General features: G+C 44.8%; 1 protein-coding gene across 1 annotated transcript; it reads left to right on the plus strand.

Annotated features, from left to right (window-relative positions):
* Positions 1-2,000: 2,000 nt before the first annotated feature.
* On the plus strand, positions 2,001-14,764 carry NPEPL1 (aminopeptidase like 1). Its single transcript, XM_033075129.1, has 12 exons — positions 2,001-2,177; positions 3,039-3,224; positions 4,371-4,541; positions 6,992-7,081; positions 7,737-7,818; positions 7,919-8,061; positions 8,620-8,697; positions 11,153-11,253; positions 11,851-11,974; positions 12,320-12,496; positions 12,972-13,082; positions 13,834-14,764. Exons 1-12 carry the CDS (start codon positions 2,028-2,030, stop codon positions 13,990-13,992), a joined length of 1,572 nt encoding a protein of 523 aa, XP_032931020.1. The 5' UTR covers positions 2,001-2,027; the 3' UTR covers positions 13,993-14,764.
* Positions 14,765-18,362: the final 3,598 nt, after the last annotated feature.

An 18,362-nucleotide genomic window follows, 5' to 3' on the forward strand; every position in this document is an offset into this window, starting at 1 on the left:
ACTGAGGAAGAAAATTCAGGGCAGGCTGGATTCTAAATCATTGCTGGTGTGAGGATTATTCTGAGTCAGTTTGAATAACTCTCAGCAGTTCCATCAAACCTGATGCTGTGTTTTGTGGGAGTATCCCCACAAAAGGGATCTGTCTGTGCCTTTGGGCAGTAAAAGTCCAGAAAAGCCACAGCAGTGCTGCCTCCTCAGGTATTCCAGGAGCTGCCTGGAAATCTCTGTGTGCTGCTGCAGGTAAAGCTGGGACCCTCTCTCAGCCTGGAGCTTGCTTCTTCATGGGTGCTGGATTCTTCTCAGCCTGTAGAGAAGCTCAAATTCCTTACAAAAGAACAGAACAGCATTGCTAAAGCATCTCCCAAGGATTTGTGTCTCCTCACCTGGTGGGAATGGCCTGTAAAGCTGTTGGCTTTTACACAGTTTCTCCATTAAAATGCATGTAAACATGCAAAAAAATGAGCTGCAACTTGTTAACAGAAATTAATTCTATTCCAAAAGGACAGTATTAAAAATACTGTAATAGCAAATTTATTTTTGCTGCAAAATTTCTCCAGAAACTGAAAAGTAATGTGGAAGAATTGGTTTTTCGCATGCTGATTTTTGGAATGTGCTAAAAATTGGAATATCTATACTTAATGCTGTGTTCACTGCCTAGATTACATTGATTTAAGGTTTGCTTTTATGAACCACAACACAAAGGAGTCTTAACTCTTTTGCTTGAGTGTTTGGAAACTCTGCTTTTGGTACAGCCTTGCAAAACTGAAGTTCTTGGATAGGTGACAGTGAAACTGATTCTGTGGGGAAAAAAATACGCTTACTGTTTAAAAAACTATTTAAAAAACCCAAACCAAACACCACCTTAAAACTCATTAAAACAGGGAATTCGTTATCATTTTGCATATTAATTATGAGATTGTGTAAGATTATATTTTACTGGCTTAATTCCATGAATACTTGTAGAGGATCAATAACTGGAAGACAGGTGCTTGCTGCAGGCAGAAAGGTGGTGAGACATTCACAGGGAGTTTCTGTAGATAAAATTGATTTCCTCAGTCCATTCCCTTCACGAGGACCCCCCTCTGCTGCCCTTAACCACAACAAAAGGATCGTGGGGTAGGTGAGTGTGTTTCCTACTGTTTTATTTGCTTTTCAGATGCTGTGGATTCACGGAATATCCTGGTTTTTAACTCTTAGAGCAACGGGAACAGCCGATTTTGAACTCAATGATTGGGAGCTTACTGCCTGGAGGAATCTTTGGAATGTCTCAATCCTGAAGTAATTGCTGTGACTCCTCTCACTTCCACACTGATCTTATGTGTTGGAATAAGAGCAGACCCCTGAGCAGTGTATTTTCTGTGGCTCAGTAAAGAGACTCATTAAAGTTGGAGTCTGTATATCGAGTTACTGTCCCGTGTGTGAGGATGCACGACCAACCTCTGCAACAGATGTTCCCAAAACTTTCGTTCTCAATAAAGTTTCTGTGATGTCCCTTCAAAGACCTTACTCTAAGGAAGTTTTTCCTTTCTAGAATTCAGCCTGGTTTTTGGGGTGGCTCTTTTTAGGTGTATTTCCATTATAATTATCAGAATTCACTTTTCGCGTAGGGGAAGATGGCACAGAGCATCCCGGCTCTCCTGGCTGCAGGTCAGCGAGCATCAGCATCCTCACGGAATGCTCACAGCACCAAACCTGTCCAGCTCCAGGAGCGTTCGCACCACGCTCCCAGGGACGGGCTGGGACGGCCGGGCTGTCTGTGCAGGGCAGCACTTCCAAATCAGCATATCCTGATAATTACCCGCTAACCAAACATTAGCAGGAGGCGCTTTGCAAGCACGAGAAGATCCGAATAAACACGTTCCTGTATTCCAGCCCACCATGTGAGCGCACTGTGCACACAGGCACTGGGCAAGGCCCGGTGCCCGCAGCCTGCCCCGGCCGTGCCCGGCGCTGCCGCGACACCGGCGCGTCCCCGCCCCGCGGAGCCGGGCCCGGGGCGGGGCGGCGCGGCCGGGCCGGGCAGGAAGATGGCGAACGTGCAGCTGGAGTTCCAGGCCAGCGCGGGCGAGGCGGACCCGCAGAACCGCCCGCTGCTCGTGCTGGGGCAGCTGCACAACCTGCACCGCCTGCCCTGGGCGCAGCTGCGGGGGAAGCTGCAGCCGCGGGTCACCGAGGAGGTGAGGCCGCGCCGCGGGTCCGCGCCCCCCTCAGAGCCCGGCAGCGCCCGCGGGGCCCCCGCGCCGCGTGTCCGCCCGGCCCAGCGGCCTCGTGGCTGCAGCGGCGGCGGCGCCCCGGCCCGCAGCCCCCGGCCTGGGCCCGGCCCTCAGCGCCGCCGTGCCCCGGGCACCGCCGGGCCGGGCCGGGCCGAGCCTGTTGCTGCGGCGGGGCCGCTCCCGCAGCCCTTGTGCCCACCCCGGGAAGGGAAACGCCGCTTTGCCCTCTCTGAGGGGACGGGGGATGGCTTCACGGAGCGCTGAGAGCCCCCTCCCCGCCCGCAGCCGCTGCGGTGGGAGCTGCGGACCTGTTTGTTTAGTGGTGGTGATGGCTTGTGGTAGAATGATAAACGTTTTGCATTGCGGCTTTTAGGTCGCTGGATGTTTGGCAGGGGTTTTTATACAGGGCTCCCCAGTCTCTTAAGACAATATTTACCCTACTTGGTTTTATTTGTTTTTAATTAAATTGCTATGTGAAATAATAATTCGGAGCTAGTAAATCAGTTCTCCTATTTATCACTAGGAAAACTGTCTCAAGTTCAGAGAGCTCTGAACCAGCCTGTGCACTGAACAGTGTGGGTTTGGATTGTAATTTATATGGCTTTAAGGAGATTCTTGTAATGGAAAGTGCGTTTGTATTTTCTGGTTCATGAACAGGTTTGTCAAATTTCCTGTTTCTTTTCACTCCAGAGGTTGTTGTGCACAATTTCTTTGTTCCCAACACCTAAACCCCTGTCATTAAAAAGTGCCTAAAAACAGCAGGAGTGAGGTGGGAAGGAAAGTCTGGCACAGTTCTTTGTCTCTAAATCCTTCATTTCTCCGCAGGTCTGGCAGTCTGCTCTGAGCACCCTGAACCCCAACCCCACGGACAGCTGTCCCCTGTACCTGAACTATGCCACGGTGGCCGCGCTGCCGTCCCGGGTCAGCCGGCACAACAGCCCGTCCGCAGCGCAGTTCATCACCCGCCTGGTCAGGAACTGCCTGCCAGGAGGGGTCAACAGATGCATTGTTGTAAGTGGCTCCTGGAATGCTTCTGGTGAAACGTCTGGCGAGTGTTTTCTCGACTTTTCCGGGTTGTAGCTGTCTCCAAGGAGACTGGAGGTGGACAAGTTTGATTGTTATAATTACACTGACATGAGTGGTTTTGCACTGACTTGTAGGCAAGACCTGACTGTAGTGGCTTGTGCATGCTCGAGCACATTAGGAGGAGGAAATTAAGGCTGGATTCATATGGAACATCTTCAACCAGGAATGCCCATGCAAAATGAACCATTAGTGGCTTTTTCTAAACTGGATTTGGGATGTCAGCACATGCTTCAGGAGACTGATGTAGCCTGAGTGAAGGGTATTATGTCTGTATCACAGAACCCATGAGAAGTGCCTTGCTTGTGTTGTTCAAACTCAGTGAGATTTAAATTCTTGGTGCAAATAACCCTGCAGTGTGAGTCCTTTGCAGCACTAGCTCTTGGACTTCTTTGGTCATCTTCTTTACAAGCCTGATGAATTTATTTGTTTCTGTGGGTTCTCTGATTAGTATCAGATTTGTGGGTTGTTGGAGAAGACTCATACAGTCAGTGTCAGTGACAAAATTTAATAGTACTCTTCACTTGGAAAGCTTCTTTGCAAGAGTAATAACTCTGCTTAATTTTTACCCTTTGAAAATGTTTAACTAAAACTACTTTCCACTGCTTATTTCTATAATGAACTTCAGAAAAATAATCTACCTGTTAACAAACTTTTGGGTTAATATTAGCCACATTCTCATACAATTTCTGCCTTCACATTCTCATATTATTTTTGTCTTTGTTACATTTGTTTTGAGCACATGTTGGTGATTCCTCTGCCTTTTTGGTCCTGATCTGTAGGCTAACCTGTGTTAATTGCACTGGTATAATTACAGCAGCCCAGCTCCCTTTAAGGATGAACTAATTCCAGCAGTGTAATTGGTTTCCATATGGGAAATGAACTGGACCAGTTCACTGGGGTGCTTTCTCTGTCCATGGTGAATGAGCTTGTCTTGACTCAGGGCTTGGTTATTTCCCCCCACCTCCTCTTTTCCCCCCTTCCCCATAAACACCCCAGGTAACAGATCCTTTTGAGTGCATCCCTCCTCACCTGGTGGTGTGTGATGTATTTTGCTGCTGGCTGCTGTTGCAGATGGTGTGTGAGCGCTCCGAAGTCTTCGCCTCCGCTTGTGCCCTGGCCAGGGCCTTCCCCCTGTTCACACATCGCTCCAGCGCCTCCAGACGTACTGAGAAGAAAACTGTGACGGTGGAGTTCTTCCTGGTTGGCCAAAACAACGGACCAATGGAACTGGCAACACTGAAAGTAAGATTTTGGGGGTTTTCTGTCATCTCTTCCTTCAGTTTGTTGCATGCGCAAATGCATCTGTCTCAGGCTGCCTCTGGAATAGGTGTTGGCTCAGGGTTCCTTGAAGTTGATCAGTTCACAGCATCTGTGAGTGGAAATACTGACCATACTACTGCAGTAGATGCTGAGAATGTTATTCAGAATTTAGATTTCAGGGGTGGAAAACACCAAACAACACAAAGAAAATGTCTCCTCTCTCACGTGTATCACAGATGCAATCTCTGTTTACTCAGCTTTTAGTGTGTGGGCTTCTTTTTTCCTACCCAAGCAAAAGCTGTGTGTGACTGTGCAGGTGAATATCACAGTGAAGTCACTAAAAGTTGCCTGACAGGGATCACATATGGCTTCTGCTATTTCTGTCTGATGTACCTCTTTGGCTGAGTTTTTCTGGCAGAACTGTGGCCAGAAGCAAGACCCTAAGGAACAAAGCAGCTTGGAGATGAGCTGTACGTGAAATAGGTCCAAGTCATCTTTCAAGGGCAGAAAATCAAAGACTTTCTCATGTTTGTCTGTTACAGAGAGGAAACTCCAAATCAGGTAACTGTTGGCATGCCAGGTCATTCCTCTTCAAGATCCATAAACTTAAAAGCTATTGCAAGGTTTGCAGTTAATCTGTTAGGGAACTCCCTGTTCAGTGCTCCAGGTTCTGTGCTTCAGTACAGATGGATACTTCCTTATCTGATCAGTCAGTGAGGTTACAGAAATCCCTTAAAAGTTTTGGCAGTGGATTTGACAAAGGATATGGTGCTGCTGCATTTGAAATTCACAGCATTACAGTTTTAGGGTATTTTATTCCAATATTTTTCCTCTGTGTTTGATCCTTACTCTGTGAACTGATTTGGCCCCAGAAAATAGTGCCAGCCCAGTTTTCAGCAGAGTGGCAAAGACAGGCATGCTGAGAGTGCAACTCTTGATCACTCCGTTTTTCCATGCCCCAAATCCGAAAAAGCATAGCTGGTGTTGAAAATAGTTCCTTCAGATAGGTAGATTCCAAACCACTTGGGTTATTTTTAACTTAAAAACAAAGCTGCAATTATTTCTACCTCCTGATTTTCCCCTTGATGTCAATGCCAAAAATATTACTGGCTTCCTCTTAGCTGAGTTTGCACCCCTTAAATTCAACCAGCACCAGACAGCTAATGCAGAGCATGGAAGAGGCATGTGGTTGGACATTTTTATCTAAACCTCTCCCTTGGCATGTTGTATTTTACACCTACTGTGTTGTACAGGGTATTTTATGGTGAGGACTAGCAGGGATTGTCAGAGCTTTGCAAGGCACTTATTAAAGGCTGCCATTATCCAGGCTCTGTGGAGCACTCTGGAAACACAAACACAGGCACAGCTTATTTCTGGAAGTCATGCTGCTCCCCTAGGGCTTGGCCTTGGGGTTAGAGCACCTCCTTTTATCTGCATGGCCCTAACAGGGAGTCACTCCAGACAGAGCTTGGCTCCTGAGGAGGTCCTTACCCCTTCAGGGACAGTAAAGCAATCAGAAGTAATTGCAGGAATTGGGCACCATTCCAAAGCAAGCCAAGGTTTAGGAGTGTGCTGGGATACAAATGTATCCTTAGCCTGGTCTGTCCAAGCCAAACTTCAGATACCTCAGCACCAGTGAGTGTCCAACACCTCGGATTCCTGTGAAACCCATCTTGACTCACCCTTGTGCTGTGTGTGGTCCTCAGTGTAGTGTGGCTACTGGAAAGCTTGCACAGTTTCCTTCCCCCAGGTCTTAGAGCTTCAAGTTGTTAGTTCATGGTAGTTAAAAGCTTCATGCCAGGAGGATCCTTCTGTAAGGAAACAGCCTTGGCTGCTTGACCGTTTTGATTCTGTCCACTCTTGCTTAGATAAGTTTTTGCTCAGTCCAGGTGAGGGTCAGTCCATTTTGCCACAGAAATCAGGAAACAGTGCATGTTTTACACAAACATGAAATATTCCAGCTTCCCCATGGGCCTGCCATATAGAACATCTCACAGCAGTAATCTTTATTGCCCTCAGCCACTCTGCCTGCCCTGTACAAGCTCTGCAGTTTCCCGTGTCGCAGATTACACAATCTCTGCAGGTTTCCAACCCCAGCAGCCCATAAGCTCATTGTGACTTCCTGAATTAGCTGCCTCTTATCTTTCTTTCCTCCACCTCACATTGCCTTTGATAATGGAGAAAGATACTAATTTTGCAACACCAGTTTGCAGGAGGAAGGAATACAGTTGCTTAGAAATTAAAGCACATAGAGAAATAAGTTGGACACATACAAAAAATAATGGTTATGTTGGCTGACATTGTTTAACCGTGGCAGTTAAGCATTAACATGCTCCAGAGGAACCACACACGTGGTGTTGGCTGCAGAGAGATGGATGCAAAGCTGTGCCAAAGCCCAGCCCCTTCTCAGGTGTCCCCCCTTGTGTTGGCAGTGCCTGGCCAGTGCCACCGAAGGCGTCCGGCTGGCCGCGCGCATCGTGGACACCCCGTGCAACGAGATGAACACTGACAACTTCCTGGAGGTTGGTGGTGCACCTGATGAGTGAGAGTTGCTAATTGGAAGTCTAGACTGCAGTAATCAAGCCCAAGTGCTGTCTCTCAGTGAAAGCTGTGTGTCAGCAGTGGGAAGAAAATCAAACCAGGGGTGCTCAGGCTGTTCCTTTGGCCATTCACGTTTTGTAGAACTGTGCAGAGGTAGAAGAGGCAGAGTTTACAGCTTGGAGTAGGGCACTGGAAAGCTGAAAAAATGGTCATGGCACTGGATTCTTATCTTAAACCTGATGATGACCAGAGCTACTGAAATTATGGGACAGTTGACGTATTTCCAAATGAGCTTTATCATAAAGATCTGGAAAGCTGTTGAGAATGAAATTATTCCTGTCCTATTACATCATGATCCAGTAGAGTGAACAGTTGTCCTTTACCTCAGAAGATTTCTTTTACTGGCAGAGCCTAAAGGTCAAATTTATATTTCATGCCATAGTAAGTCAAGGACGTGTCAGTGGAATTAGGCCATTGGAAAAGCAGCACCACTCCCAAAATTATGAATGTTTGTTTGTGTATGCATACAAAAATCACAAAGCCTCTTAGCTGGGTACCCATTTGTGTGGAAAGGTACAAGTGTGTCCTGATGATTGACTGACAATGTGACAATGTCCTTTTTTCTGAATTATTAAGGAAATCAAAAAAGTTGGCAAGGATCTTGGGATTACTCCTACCATCATCCGAGATGAGGAGCTGAAGGAGAGAGGCTTTGGAGGTACATCTTGTTGAGTATTCCACTTTTTTCCTAGCTGATGACTGGAATGTTTTGCCATCTCCATTGTAATGTTTCTTTTGCACATTCCTCTGTTTTCCAGGTATCTATGGAGTTGGAAAGGCAGCTCTGCATCCCCCAGCCCTGGCAGTTCTCAGTCACACTCCAGATGGTGCCACACAGACCATTGCCTGGGTGGGCAAAGGTATTGTGTATGACACTGGAGGACTCAGCATCAAGGGAAAGGTACAGAAACATTTGTTCTGCTGCTGCCTTTGCTTACACTGTTGTTTCTGATGAAAGCAGTTCAGATAATGTCTGTAGGAAACAAAAGTACCTTTTTATTGAGTTAAATACTTGATCTGTTGTCATCCATATGGACACAGACTATCATGGGAGAAGACCAAATGGGATTCAAGGACCACTGCAGAACAATTCAATAGCAACATGATATTTTGCCCTTTACATATTGCCTGCTGAAAGGCAGAAAGTAGGAACAAAGATGTTTAATTTCTGGTTTCAAAGATAGAACCAAAACCCACTGGAGTTGGCCTCAGTGTGAAACTTATAAACAACATTTTTCTTTTTATTTTCCTTATAGTTTAGCAGCCCAGGTTTAGTATTTTTCAGTTCCAAAACCAGATCCACCAATAAGCAGAGGCACATGTTCCTTGTTAGTGTTGTTGACAGCTGAGCACTGTCAAAACCAGAGTCTCAGCAGCATCAGAAACACTGGTTCTAGCAGGCGTTGCTGTGAAATTCTCTTTCAAAGACAAAAAATATCCTATGGTTCTGTTTAAACAGACTACTATGCCTGGAATGAAACGAGACTGTGGTGGAGCAGCTGCTATTTTGGGTGCCTTCAAAGCCACTGTAAAGCAAGTAAGTAAAATGTGTTAATTGATATCGTGTATCCCAGCCCTGCCAAGGAGCTTGGATATATTCCCAGAGACAGAGGCCTGTCTAATCCTGCAGTTCTGCCCTGCCACTGCTCTTAGTGAGCTTGAACCACTCTGCTCTTTCAGGAAAATATTTCACATCTTTACTGGGATCTTGAGAATTGTGAGAAATTCCTTGAGTGCTGATTTTTTTTTTGAAGGGTCTTCCTTGAATTGCAGGGTTTGTTCTGTGGGCTGAGTGGTTTCTAGTTCCTTGAATCAGGTCTATACTTGAGTTATCCAGTGCTGATTTTGTTTAAGCTGTGGGATTTGGGGCAGCTGTTGTCACCTTAGCAGAGAAAGGGATGAGTGACTCTGGGATATGAAATCTTTCTATATTCCAAATCCTGTGCCAGGTCTAATATTAACCTAGTGGGGAAATAGCAGCTCTAGTGTCATCAGGAGCTGCTTGTTGGTTTGCTTCTGTGGTCAGAAAGTAGTGGGAGAGCTGAGAAGAAGCCAGGTATTGAAATATGAAGAATTACAAATATTCCTGTTGCACTTTAACAATGCAAACTGGGGGAAAGTGGCTGCTGCCAATAAAACTCTGCCCTCTCCACAAATCCAGTGACTGAGTCTTGCTGACAGAGCAGCTATTGCCTCCAAGGAGTATCCAAAGTTCAAAAAATATTTACTGCATTTTTAATGCATAGATCTGATGGATGCTTTGTCCAGGGACTGATCAGTGCCAAATTCCCATTTCTCAATAGTCTAGCTCTGTGCCTTGGCCCTAACAGCATATTTGATGTGGAAAGATTGTAAACTTCACAGTTATCTGCTGAGAATTAAAATTGAAAACAGATTTGTGAGCTGCATCTCAGGCAGAATAACTACCTTGCATAACTAAATCCTTCAGGAAGTTATGTCAGAGGTCTGCAAGGGACAGGAGCTGGAATGCAGAGCTTTGGGGGACTTTGGGGGACATCCTTTCAGTGGCTCTGTCCTTGTTTCCAGAGTAGTTTTGTGTGTGATTGTCTGCACTGAGAGCAGTTCCATTCACAGTCACAGTGGATGTGAGCACAAGTGGTCTGTCAGTTCATACACAATTACTGCAGCAGTGAATAAACTGCCAGTGATGTGTTTGGACAAACTGAGCCTGGAGAAATCTTTATATGCCTTTATATGTAAAAACAAAAGAATTAACTCACTGCTTAATTTTACAGTCTTGTGTAAGGGGACCTGTAAATGACATCCCTGCAGAAAATGTGTTCAGAGAGGCGGTGGGAAGAATTTGTTGTTACTGTTTCAAGGCTTTTTTAAAAATGCTTTTAGGAATAAAAGAAAGGTGGAAGAGGTTTCACTGAGCTATGCTTTGTCACAGAGACTGAAGTGGGAAATGTGTGTTGGATAGAAAGCTCAGTGGAAGAGAGGCAGAGGTTATTTTCCATCTTCATAAAAGATCTGCCTACATGGTGTTCAACAGTTACACAACATGATTTTAAAGGGCTTTGGATAACAAAATTAACCAAGTGATTTTTCCTAGAAAGATACATTTCCTCCATTGTGAGCTTTCCAACACAAGGGAGAAGAGAAAAACATGGACTTAAATTTTGATTTCTGTCTTGTTAACATGATCCTGCATGTTAGCACAGTGAATCCTGCTTTTGAAGAGCTGCAGGCAGAATGAGGTTCAGGAAAAGGGAATTGATACTGGAAATAGATTTTCACTTTTTGACAGTCGATTAACAGCATGTCTCTCTTGGAGGAGAAAGATCCAGTGCAGTGCAGTGAGACTCTGTGAATAGTTGGGTCATGGAGGGAAGGTCTGGACTAGAAACTGGAACTACTTTCTGCTTCTAAATGCTGCCTGTTATTTTGAAAGGTTTTGATTGATGCCTTTGCCCTTTAGACTTCAGAACATGAGCTGATTCAGCAAGCCCAGATTTCTTCAGCCACAGACTTTTATTGAGAGATGAAGAGTAAAACTGGCCTAGGTTTCTCCCCAGAATTTGATGTTGTTAAGGTTACTTATTGTTAAGGAGGAACAATGTTTTCATTTGTTAAATGCTGCTGACTCCCTGTCTGTTCCTAGAATCCCTCCACACAATACAACTGCTGTATAAATAACAGAATCATCATCCATTTTAAAATACCATCCATAACCACATAAGCACTTGACTTTAAACAAAAATTAAAATATTATGAGATAAAGCAGAAGAGAGGAGGCTGAGGGCAAAGAAAAACAACAAAACAGTTTAAAAATACTGTGTGCCTCCCAGCAAGAATGACACATTTTAAAAAACCCAACTAACATCCACCCACCTGTCCAAAAACCCCACCAGACTTCATTTGAAAACTGTAGCATTGCTGTCAAGAAGTCTTAATCCCTCACTGATTTCAGTCCCAATAAATGAGCTTGATGTGAATTTAAAGGCATTTCTCCTCTCTGGTTCTTACAGGGGTTTAAGGACAATCTTCATGCTGTTTTTTGTCTGGCTGAGAATGCAGTGGGACCACGTGCAACGAGACCTGATGACATTCATGTTCTTTACTCTGGAAAGTAAGATTGTATCTATCCCTTTCCCAGAAACAGAACAATGGGCATTTTTCTGTTAATCTGAGAGCCATGCAGATTGTGAAGCTGTCTCTAAATCAGCTTCCCTAAATGTTGATAATTGCATTTCAGACATCCATAGTAGTGAGTTTTAAGTGTGCTTAGATTTTCCTGTGGGGTGTGTAAATATACATCAAAATAGGTGTGTATCATGAGCTGCACTTCCCTTAAAGCCCTCAGATTTAGGTGGTTTTTGTAGTAGAACCAGCATCTGCAGCTGCAGTGTGTGGCAAAGCAGCAGAGGCAGGCCACCAATGGATCAGAATCTCTTTTAAGGACAGAAGTTAATTCTTTGGCAGTAATTTGTAGAATCCCAGCAACAAGTAGAGCCTGCCACGAGGGCAGTGCTGTCATTTCCCTTTTCCCTGTGTGCTCTGTCTGGATGCTTGGAGCTGGGGAGTAGCAGCCCTGCAGACTTGCAGAGTCACATAAGAGAAGCACATGAGCTCTGAGGCTGCTTTCTGAAGTACTCTAGTGCAGACAGGTGAGTCCTGACTTCAGGGCTGAGGCACTCCAGTCTGACATGGCCTCTCTTGCTCCCAGAACTGTGGAAATCAATAACACTGATGCAGAAGGTCGCCTGATCCTGGCTGATGGAGTCGCTTACGCCTGCAAAGACCTTGGAGCTGATATCATTCTGGATATGGCCACTCTTACTGGAGCTCAGGTACAACACATTTATAACTCAGTTTCTTTTCTGTTCTTTATGCAACTTTTTTTGCTTTTGCATAATTAAATTAAAAGTGGTGTTCTGATGACATCAGCAACTGATGTAAGTGGGACAGTACTCCATGTTTGCAATTCAATTTATAATTACCAGAACTGATTTGTTAATAGTGATCAGGATTTTCTTGTCCATGAAATGGCTTCCATTTCAAGTCATACAGAGTGGTACAAGGGTACAAATTTAACACCATTGTTTTCTATCACCTGTTCCTGTTTTATACAAGGTTATATTGATGAGCAGTGGTGGAAGGGGACTTCTTCCTGATCTTGTCCTTTACCTCACCAGGGAATTGCTACAGGAAAATACCATGCTGCTGTCCTTACAAATAATGAGGAGTGGGAAAAGGCTTGTGTTAAAGCTGGCAGGAACTGTGGAGACTTGGTCCATCCTCTGGTGTACTGCCCTGAGCTCCACTTCAGTGAATTTACCTCTGCTGTAGCCGATATGAAGAACTCTGTAGCAGTAAGATTTATTTTTTCTTTTATATGTCTCTCTTACATAAAACTGTGTGTTTTCTAGACAATGAGCTGGCCTGCTAAAAGCTCTTTGTGGGGGCACCTTTTAGAAAATCAGGATGGGCATTCCTCAGATCCTGCATCACCAGCAGGGAAAGTAGCTGGGAGTGCAGAAACCAGGAAACTGAGGATGGAGAGCTTGGAATTGCTGCAGCTGCTTTTGCTGCATTTAAGAGTTCCAGTGTGCAGTGAGGTTCCAAAAGCACTGCAGAAAGGACTGTGGGCAGAGAGGAATTGAGCAGAGCCACACTGCTGCTAGGGACTAAGCCAAGGATTTTCAGTAAAGTTGGTTTGTAGGACTGTTGTAGGGCCATTCTTTAAGCTTTGAACAAGATTTGTGTAACTATCTTTCCTCTAGGCAGGATGAACCGTTTACATTTTCTTTGCTTGCAAGACCAACTCTATTTTTATTGCTCCCACAGGACAGAGACAATACCCCAAGCTCCTGTGCTGGGCTCTTCATTGCCTCTCACATTGGCTTCGACTGGCCTGGGGTGTGGGTGCACATCGACATCGCTGCTCCCGTGCATGCCGTGAGTGTTCCTGCCCCTCCCTGGGCACACAGGCTGGGGAAACAGCTCTGCTGCTGCCTGCAGGAGCTCTGCAGTGTGTGCATCCAGTTCAGAGGGACACAGAGAGGTGCTGAAGGGTCCTTCAAAAAAGCACTGACTGGTCTCTGTTGCGAGTTTCTTGGTTTGGTAGTTTCATCTGTTCGTATTTTTCAGTTTTGTTTTAAAATATTTTAACAGCCACTTTAATCAGTGACATCTTTATCATTGTGAGCACTGACAACTTGCCTGGTCTCTGTTCATGGCAATAATCCCAGCCTTGCATTTTCAACTGTGTTGTTTTAAGATGATTGACCAGAATTGATCATCCTTCCAAAAATATGTTCCCTCTTGGAGATTTTCTCTCCTCTCTTTGATGGAACTTGTATATATAATTTTTTTTTCCTAAAAACCAAGCCAGTTCACTCCACTTGCTTCTTCTTCTTTTTAAACCCAGTTTATTCAGCTCATATTCCAAACCCATGCTCAGGCTGGGTGGGAGATCCCTTACCCTGAACAATGCTGGCCTCTCTCCACCCACAAGTCAGTGGGAGCTCTGTTCTCATGTGTTGGTTTAATCCAGCTGGGACAGATTCCAGTGGCAGTGAGGATACAGCAGCACAGAGCAGGCTTGGCTGTGGCTGCTGACCACCACAGCTCTTGTTGGATGAGAAGCCAAATTAAAACTAATCCAAATCCTACAAGTGTGAACTGTGTGGTTTTGGTTTTGTTCTAGGGTGAGCGAGCTACTGGCTACGGCGTGGCTTTGTTGCTGTCCTTGTTTGGAGGGGCCTCTGAAGACCCTTTGCTAAACCTGGTGTCTCCCCTGGGGTGCAATGGGGACTCTCCCCCTGAAGAGATGGAGAGGGACTCCAAGAGACGGCGCCTGGTTTGACACCCCCAGCCCTGCTGGGGTGTGGGGTTACCTCACTTTGCACTGATCTGTCCTCAAGCAATGAAATGTCACACGTCAGAAATTGCCATTGTTTGTTGGTTTTCTTTTTTTTTTTTTTTTTACTATCATGATAAGATTTATTACTTGTTTCTGATAAAAACAGCCTGATGTATTGTTTAGTTTGTTTTTTTTTTTTAAATTATTGGTGCACACAGTTGCTGAATGATATCAGTGGTGCAGAGTCCAGGCTCAACTAACTATATCAGGAAGAGGCCACGTCCTCCTCTGAGCTCCTCACAAAACCTAACTAAGTGCATTAATGCATGAGAAGCTCTCTCTAGTCTGAAGAAACAACTGCAGCTATTGCTTACAAAGCCTTCTGAATTACTTAATTATATGTGAGGTTTTATCAGACATTTCTGCAGGCCCCACTACATCTCAGAACACAGGACAAAGAAAAAAAAACTCTGTAGACTTGGCTTATTCAGAGACAATTTAGCTTAGCAGCAAAGGAGATGTAATGAGAAGAGGCCTATAGTTTTAATAAGGTGCTGTTTCCGCATGTTTTAATGTTCTTCTGACCAGTAAAATCAGCAAGAGGGGTTCAGAACATATCTCTGTGTAATTGTTTCACATACAAATTGCAGAATGTATTCATGTTAAATGAGGAAAACAATATAGGGACTGTGATTGAGTAAAATCGGTTTACAAAGCAGAGTGGCTTCTTGCCACTTGATAAATTTATTATTATTAAAGAAGCTTACATATCCCATGTGGTGTTTTGTGGTGTTATTTACATTTCTGAGAACGCTGAGTGCTCCAAAACTTTGTGTACAACATCATTACCCTGTTCACATTCCTTTTCCCAGCACTCAGAGCTCAGAGAGGAACAGCTTGCAGCGAGTGCTCTGGGGCTGTTGTGCAGAACTTTGTGATTCACCTCATTTGATTCAGCAGCAGTCAGGGATGCTCAGGGTGAGTTTCTGTACAAGCCACAGGAGCTTCCAGGCGCTGCTTTGGCTGGGACACCCACGGGATGTGACTGGTCCCAGCTGATGTCATGGCAGTGACAGGGCTGGGAACAGAGAGACCAAGTCCCTGTCCTGGGGCTCCAGCATCAGCCTCTGGAAGCATTTCCTGGCTCCAGCAGTGTCAGTGGTGAGAAATCCCCCCCAGCACCCCCTTGGCTGCTTTGCAGATCAAGTCAAGCTGAGCTGTGAGGGATTGTCCCTTTCTCTGCTGAGGGGATCTCTAGAGAACTGCTGCTGGTTTTAGCTGGAGTTCCAGCACTGAGGGACACCAAGAGTCTTTTTGATTGCAGGCTTCTTGGAAAGCACAGTGCAGAAGGGAGAGGAACATGTTTCATTCTGATTGTGTGGCCCTATTTGATAGACAAAATCTAACTTAAAAAAACCCCTCAATCCCAGAACTTCAATACTTCCTGTATTTGTTTCTTCCTTGCTGTTCTGGTTCCCTTGTCCGCTTGAGTTTTAAGAAATTTGTATCTGAATGAGTTCTGCCTTTTGCTCATTCTTAACACTTGGTATAAAGCACTACCTGGTACCAAAAACTGCTGTGAGAATGTGTTGATGAAGTTATTTTTATTACAGACTCAGCATTGAAGCAAATAACAATATGTTCTAATTTCAGTGCTCTGAGATCATCTTCAATCTCCATTTTGTAGAGGTATTCTTCAATTAATCCTAATTTTAAAATGTAGTGGTTTGCCAGATTTTTACATAAAAAGTAGCCTGTGGCTTTGTGGCACAAAGCTCAATTCTGATGTTATTCACTGAATCATAACAGAGAAGTTTGATTTTGATGCCAGATTATCATATTCTTCAATTTTGCTGTGTCTCAAGGCATATAATTCTGCTGGATTTAATTTGGAAGGCACTTAATAGAAGCCATTTTTTAAAACTAAGTACCTCATATTAAAGAAATCTATTAATAAAAACCTGAAAAGCAAATGAGATATTTGGGAAATGAAAACCCAAAAACCAGTTGAAATTTGCTAAAGGACAGTAAAATAAATGAATTCAACACCTAATAATAAAAAGGTCAGATGTGTCCTCTGTATCAGAGATACAAAATAAAAATCAAGGCTCTTTCTTTCAAATCTCTTACTATTCCTCATGTACATTATTATTTCCTTCTGTTTTGGTAAAAGATCTATTCTCCAGAGCACAAGCTTTGGACCTACACAAGACAGTGATTTGTGAGTTGTGTTTGCCAAATAAATGGTTCTCTTTCCTCTGTGTTTCACAGAGCTTGCTCTGGGATCATTCCCATTAAGCTCACAGTATTTCTTAAGCTCTAATGAGTAGAATTTCAGTTCCTTTAGTTTTTTCATTTGTTTCTGGGTGCTGAGCAATTTTAACTCCTGTTTTTGCCCTGAAGTGTCCTGGTGTGAGATGGAAACAAACTTCAAAAGGGGAGATCCCAAAACTACTTTGCAAATAGCAAATACATAGAAATTAATATGTGGGGTCATTACCAACATAAGAAATAAGCCCATGTTGAGCAGCAGAGCTGGAATTTGTCCCTGCAGCTGCCCCCACTGCCAGGCCCTGGGGTGATTGGTTCCAGAAGCCACCCTGGCCATGTGTCCCAGCATCAGTGACACCAAGAGCTCCCCAGGCCCTTCCGTGGGACTGAGCAGCAGCTGTTGACAGGAAACACTTCCAGACACCAGAGCTCTGACCTCTGGGTTTAGGTCTGCACTTGAAGTGTGTTCTGGCACCACTTAAGCAACTTTAAACACAAACACTCCCACGCTGGGCAGGGAGCACCTGCAGAGCTTTGCAAACCCGCTGGCCCTGGGTCTTCAGCCCTGACCATCCTCCAAGGTACTGAGGTCACCTCAGTGTCAAAGGAAAGATCTCAGCTCAGGGACCCCCAAACTCCAGGTTCTCTGATGTCTCCCCCTCCTCAGCTGCCTCCTGAACAAGGACAGGAGCCAGAGCAGGTCTTAGAGCTTAAATTTCTGCAGCTGGGAGCCCAACACTTTATAGAGAAAGTTGGCAACCACGAGCTAATGCACCTCTGCAGGATCTCACATCTTCAGATCTCATTCCCTCCCTGGGGTTGTGCTGCTGTGACACAGCAGCAGGTGAGTTAAGAAGTGCCCCTGCCATGGTCCAGACCATCCTTGCTCTTTATCTTGTGGCAGCACCACCCTCTGGGCAGCAGTTTGCTGGGAAATGTGTGGCAGACTTGGGAGGACAAGGCTGATCTGCTGGTTTGCTTGTTAAAATGAACTTGGTGCTCAGTCAGGGAAAATCCTGTCTGTGATGCGTTCACTTGTAAACCTTGCTGCAGGAAAGGCCTTTTCTGGCTTAGCTGTGTTTTGCCTGAGGAAATTCAGCCAACAGTGTGTTTTATCCCATTTTGGCACTGCCATGTGCTGTCTGAACGGGGAACTGGCCACAGATGTGCCACCAGAGTTTTACCTGATGCTCCAGAAAGATGGAATTGGGCAAAACAATATTTAGGAATTAACTTCTTGGGCAGTTCTGACCCTGGGGAGGTGCAGTAGAGATTTGGGTTCCCTCTGGGTGTGTTGGACTTTACCTGTAGCCTCTGGTTTGGAGCTGGGTGTGGAGAGACCAACACCCCCTGCTCTCCTTGGGAGCAGTGTGAGAGGGAGGCACAGAAACCCCAGCCTGTTTGTAATGTGGACAAACTTTTGGGCAAAGTAGTTTTTTTGGAAAACAATCTTTGGGACATGAAGACAAACACCAAGGCTCTTCCAGGTGAGTCAGGGCATGTTTTATTTTCTAGCTACCTGTGCACAAAGCTGCTACTAAACCATGTTTGCTGCAGCTGGAAAAGCATCCATGGAGGCAAAGGGCCCTTTGGGATTACACTGCACTGACCCTGGAGCTGCACAAAAGGCACACTAAGCAATTAAATTGATTTTTCTCCATTTTGCATGTGTAAGGGTTGGAATTAGAACATCTCCCTCCTCTGTCCCCATTGTGGTTTGTGTCTTGGAAATTCTGTTGCCTTGGTATGTGATGTCTTCTGGGCTCTGGATGGGAAAGCAATAGTTTTCCAGAACTGCTGTGCAGGGATTTTTATTTTTCCCTTTCATGTTTTCTTTCAAACACTTCTCTTACACAAAACCCACAGAGAGAGTTCCAGGCAGCATCCACCCATATGAAACCAGACATTTTTTTCCACAATCTTTTTATAGATTTGATAATATTTAACTCGGCATGTATTAAAAATGTATGGAGTACATAAAATTCATTATAAATGTCACCAAACGGGCCAATGGCTTTTTAATATCACTGCCACAAGACTGTGTTTTAACCTATTTCCTGTCTGGATCCATTCCAGTGGCAATTCCAGGAGGGGAATATATT

Source organism: Catharus ustulatus, chromosome 17 (genome assembly GCF_009819885.2).
Source record: "Catharus ustulatus isolate bCatUst1 chromosome 17, bCatUst1.pri.v2, whole genome shotgun sequence".
In the NCBI taxonomy this organism is placed as follows: domain Eukaryota; kingdom Metazoa; phylum Chordata; class Aves; order Passeriformes; family Turdidae; genus Catharus; species Catharus ustulatus.